This window comes from Gossypium hirsutum, chromosome A11, assembly GCF_007990345.1.
Source record: "Gossypium hirsutum isolate 1008001.06 chromosome A11, Gossypium_hirsutum_v2.1, whole genome shotgun sequence".
Classification (NCBI taxonomy): Eukaryota; Viridiplantae; Streptophyta; class Magnoliopsida; order Malvales; family Malvaceae; genus Gossypium; species Gossypium hirsutum.
In genome coordinates, this window is record NC_053434.1 from 8,760,980 (window position 1) to 8,766,024 (window position 5,045).

The 5,045-nt window shown below is 33.0% G+C and overlaps 1 protein-coding gene across 2 annotated transcripts; it reads right to left on the minus strand.

Moving 5' to 3' along the window:
- Nucleotides 1–655: 655 nt before the first annotated feature.
- Nucleotides 656–3,892, minus strand: LOC107887454 (origin of replication complex subunit 5). 2 transcript variants are annotated; one of them, XM_016811717.2, is made up of 5 exons: nt 3,741–3,892; nt 2,549–3,395; nt 2,039–2,458; nt 1,170–1,479; nt 656–1,032 (listed from the first exon to the last, which is right to left on the minus strand). In XM_016811717.2, exons 2-5 carry the CDS (start codon nt 3,367–3,369, stop codon nt 982–984), a joined length of 1,602 nt encoding a protein of 533 aa, XP_016667206.1. In that variant the 5' UTR covers nt 3,370–3,395; nt 3,741–3,892; the 3' UTR covers nt 656–981. The 2 variants fall into 2 exon arrangements, with proteins under 2 accessions (XP_016667206.1, XP_040936879.1); XM_041080945.1 differs by lacking the exon at nt 656–1,032 and adding an exon at nt 1,782–1,848 and having other exon boundaries at nt 1,205–1,479; nt 3,741–3,889.
- Between the last annotated feature and the right edge of the window lie 1,153 nt (nt 3,893–5,045).

Here is a 5,045-nt window from a genome sequence, read left to right on the forward strand (position 1 = left end):
GTATTCTAACAAATGTCAGAGATTCAGAACTGGTTGGAATTTACTTTTTATTGTTATTTTTGGTTAGACCATTTTGAGCTGTTAAGATAAACGATTAAAAAGAAGATGAGGATGAGGCTGCTTACGAGCACCTCACCATGAATATTTAAGAACAATGCATGCTAACTTTTATACATTTAGGTGGACGGCCCAATCCATATATAGTTGGGGTTAGTTACTAGGCAAATATTGGTCAATTTTCTCTTTCTAAATTCTGCTACCTTAGATCTTTATCAAAGTTTACTCCTACTTATTTGATTAATTGTACTATAATAATTACTATAGTTGATATGTTATTTCCATTTTATTTTATTTGTGATTGGGTTTAGTTCTTGCCTAGAGTCATTTACTTTAGTTCCTTGAATGCTTTCTTTGTTTTGAGCTAGTTAATTCCCCTAAAAGACATCAGCACATGCACGAAAAGTAAATTATGAATGCGTCCAGATGGAACCTACTGATGCATAACCGATAGATAGCAAAAATGGGTGTCGGCAGTTCATTTCCATGTGAGATTCATTGATTATTCACAACCAGATTGGAAATCCAAAATCAAAGGTTTTCATAAATGCTTGGGGGCTTAAGAACCTTATGACAATCATAACCACAAGTCGAGCAATTTTGAAAACAAGAATCTGCATCTTAAATTTCTAAATGAATGTTCATTAAGATATTTGTAGAAACCTAACAACAAGATACAGTTATCGACTAAGACACTAAACAGTATTCCCCTGCAAGAGCCTTTACAAGTTCAGACTACCATGGATAATGGACTATGATTGTCGGTTCTTTCATATATTCTGTGTCCATTACGTTAGGTTAACAAGCTTATGATTAACATACAACAGATCCCAACGCCATAGTAAACAAGAATTATCATCTTCCAATTTCCTGATGATCCTCTGTAATCAGTTGACAAGGAAAAATTTGATGATGAAGTATCAATCATCTTCTGTATAAGTATTTTGATAAAGGGAACTTAAGGCTCCTTGCGACCTGTATACAGTTGGGAATACAATATGGTTTATATATACACAGACAGTATAATCACATACGTAAAGGGAGTGAACAACCAACCAAACAATGATAAAGAAAATTCACGAAAATTACAAGATAGATGTTGAAGACATTACCTTCAAAGCTAAATCTTCACTTACTGCAGTACGATATCGAGTTGACCCCTCCAATGGACAGCTTCCTCCTTTAATAATAAAATTAGCATTGCATAGGCTGGACAGTTGCAATAGTACATCAGACATGAGTCCTCTACTACCTCCCTCAACTGTTAGCTCATGACTTTCTTCTTCATCAAGGGAATCTTCTGCTAAAGATGTTATACACTGAAATATGGCTAATAACCTCTCCAATGGAAATGTTCCAGGCCCTTTCATAAGCAATTCCTGCTCTGCCATTTCCTTTTGATCCATTGATTTTTCAGATGCCCTATACAAAAAGCATTCTGTCAAGATTTACTTTATATTTATAAGTAAAAAAAGATGCATACAAAAAGCTTAATGAGATTATTAGTTCTTAGACAACATGGAGCATCTAAGAAAGATATTTAGAAATCAAAGCAATTTTGAATCATCAGGTTATAAAAGATCACTTATATGTACTAACAATTAAGAGCCGGACCAGCACCAATAAAAGGAAATTTCTATACAAAATTAGAAGCAGCTCATATAACATAATGCCATTTCATTTAATTAGCTGTGCAAACATGACTAAATCAGTTAATACTATACCATATATTCAAGAGTAAGATTATAGCAGGCTCTTGGACTGTACTTGAAGTTTTTCCAGTAAGCACAACTGCAGTTTCCACATAAGAGGCATATAAAACAGAAAAGCATGTCCAATAGAAGAGTTAAAGAAACTCATTCCAGAAGAATGAAGGAGCTCTAATTGACAGCTATATGCCATTACCATATTCCCAAATAGTCAATTGTAGCTCCATGGCCTAGAAGTATATTCGTAAAACAAAAGTTATTGTTGTGCTTACTTCCTCTTTCGTTTGCGACTATCAGAAACCCCAGTTGAATCAAATAATGATGCATCAAGAGTAGCAGGGTTTCTTGAAGCAAGGAACGCTGAAATAAGAAGATACTTTGCAGAAGTAGACATGTGAAAATCTATCTTATCAAAGTCTTCTCGAATTCCCAGCATCCTTGAACTGTTAGTTTTCTTTGTCTCCTCGTTGGTTTCAGCTTTGAGGAGTGGCTGAGATCGAACCTGGAATGTTTCATTCAAAGCAGAGGCAATGTGTGGCCGAATATGACTAAACAACCTTCTCTTCATTTCTTCATTGGGTGCAACTTCCTTGTCACTTAAGGGTTCAGAATACTTTTTAAATAATGAAGAAAATGCTGCAGCCAATTCATCTACTTGTCTGGTAACTCTACAGAAAGGCCTTAGCACGACACTGTGTGACATAAAAGAAGAAAGAGATTCATTAGTTGACACACACAAAAGAAGCGTTCGTTGGCTTCTGGTCTTGGTACTTAGTACTTACTCAAGAAAGGAGGCATACAATCTGCTGTTGGTTTGATTTGCCATAAAAATATGACGAAGATCATCTTCTGTGTAGTCAGGAAAATAAAGAGGGATTGGCTCCACATAACCAATATTTAAGTAATATGTATCGGGTGAGGTATTGCTAATAAAGATCAAACCGACCTCGGGCATCTTTAAAATATCATTAAGGTTGAATAAAAAGGGTAATATAGTAGAACTTTTATCCCAATCTCGAATGCGCTCCAAATTATCAAAAACCAAGTAAACCATTGTTCCATCAGGCCGGCCACTCATCTTAGAACTCACTTTCCCTGAATTCCCCTTGAGATTAGTAAGCACGTTCTCCAATGCTTCACGAAGATAATTAACAAAATCAGATGGCCTCTCACAACGTTTTACGCTAGAATAACTATGACCTGAGTCCTTCCTATGAAACAACAACTGGTTCAAGATGGACTCAAACAAGATCCTTGGACTGTAACATGTAATGCAACTGGAATAGATGAAAGGGCGATTTAGATGCCTGAAAACCTGGAGAGTAACACTGGTTTTCCCCGTAGAAGGGCCACCATAGACCAAAATAGGAAACATGGGGGAATTCAAGGGACCCAAAAGGCGTAAAAGCTCTAGAATTTGAGAACGTCGACCGGGGAAAGAAGACAAGAGATCCTCCAACCTAAGTGGTTGCTGTCTGAATCCAAGGTCATTGATTGTCGGTTTGTAGGATTCAGGGAGGTTTGTTGATTCAATGGCAGTGTTGGAAGCAGAGTAAGATCTAGTTGCTCTTCGTGTAACCTGTGGGCTTTCCTCCGTAGCCATTGATTTGCATTTAAAGAAACAATTCACTGATAACATTAAAAAAAAAACCATTTTAAGAAATCAGACTGAAAACAGTACTTGCTACGTAAGAATGATAAATAAAAAAAGCAGCAGCAGAGAAATCGCAGTTCAACACTAAAAGGAAATCAAATAAACGCTTCATTCTGTACCGATAAAGAAGTGGAAATCGGGACAATTTTAAGAAGATAGAGAAAACAAATTTCCAGCCAAACAAAAGAAAGTATTACTTAGTTTTTTCTCTAATCAGTCATCAATGTATTCCTTTTTGTTTTCTAATTCTACTTGTTGTCGACAACCAAACAAATGGAGAGATACAGAAGCAGAAAAAAGAAATAGAAAAAGAGAAATACCTGATTAAGAGAATCAAATTTGCCAAATGGAAGAGAAGCGACCAAACTCAATAATCCGTGGGGAATTTAGAGCCCTAAAATGAGTGAGTTTGGGATTTTGGTGCTGGGAAGAATAAAAGATATTGTGAAAAATAACTTTTCCCGCCACAACTGCCACTGAGGGTTAAAGAGAAGTTGCTTAAATTTGGTGAGGACAAGGTCAGACAGGCCAGCCCATGTCAGGCCCATCTAGTGATGTAATGGCTCAAATTACACCTGCCCAAAAGATAGAACTGGATCTTGGCATCTTGCTACAAGTATTTTGAAAATTTACCCCAAACCCAATTTAAATGTTCATATTATTACTTAAAAGTTAATAAATTAATTAATACTAGAAATACTATCACATTTGTATGTTTGTGAAAATCATAAATTTAAAACATAAATATTTGTTTAAAGTAATAAAAAGTATTGTTTGAAACTAATTAATAATAACATATTAAATATGTACATTATTAAAATGAAAAAATTAGATTAATTTTTTTATTGTGGTATTGTTGTCAACCTTGAGTCAATACCGAGTTAACTTATAACACCAACTCAGTCAAATATATTATTAATGTAATATATATACAACTGATGAAAGTAATGAAGTATGCATAACAAAATTAAAATGTATAAAATATAAATAAAAAGCTTTAGTTGAATTATGAATTAAAGGTTTTAGTAATGCAATTAGCGTGGGTTCAAATCTTACCATATGCATATTTTTTATTTTTTTAAGTGAAAAGACTAAAATACCCTCAAATAATATTACTTATTTTAATTACAAAAAGGCATTTTCTTAATTTCCTAATTAAGTTGATGAACCGGTTAAGAGTCACATCAACTTAATAAGACACTTAAATAATAATATAGATTTATCATATAATCTAACAATTTTAGATAATGTCATATTGGATTACTAAATAATATGTTGTACTAGTTTAGTCATGGCTAAGCAAAAAAAGACAAAAAAAAATCGGCTTAAATCGAGGTATTTGGATGATTTATGAAATGTAAATTTTAAAAAATACGATTACCCCCGATACAATTGGATCCTTTTTTTTATTTAATATATAATCAATTTTAATTTTTATGCTATAAAAATAACTATTTTATATTTAAAATAGATAAAATAGTTTAAAAGTTCTTGAAATTTTATTATTTTTTATAAATATTTATGAAAAATCTTAATTTTTTATTAAATAATATTAAAAAATCATAAAACAAAGCTCATTTTATCAAAATAAGTCTTAAAAATCGAAATAAGAATTTAATATGAAA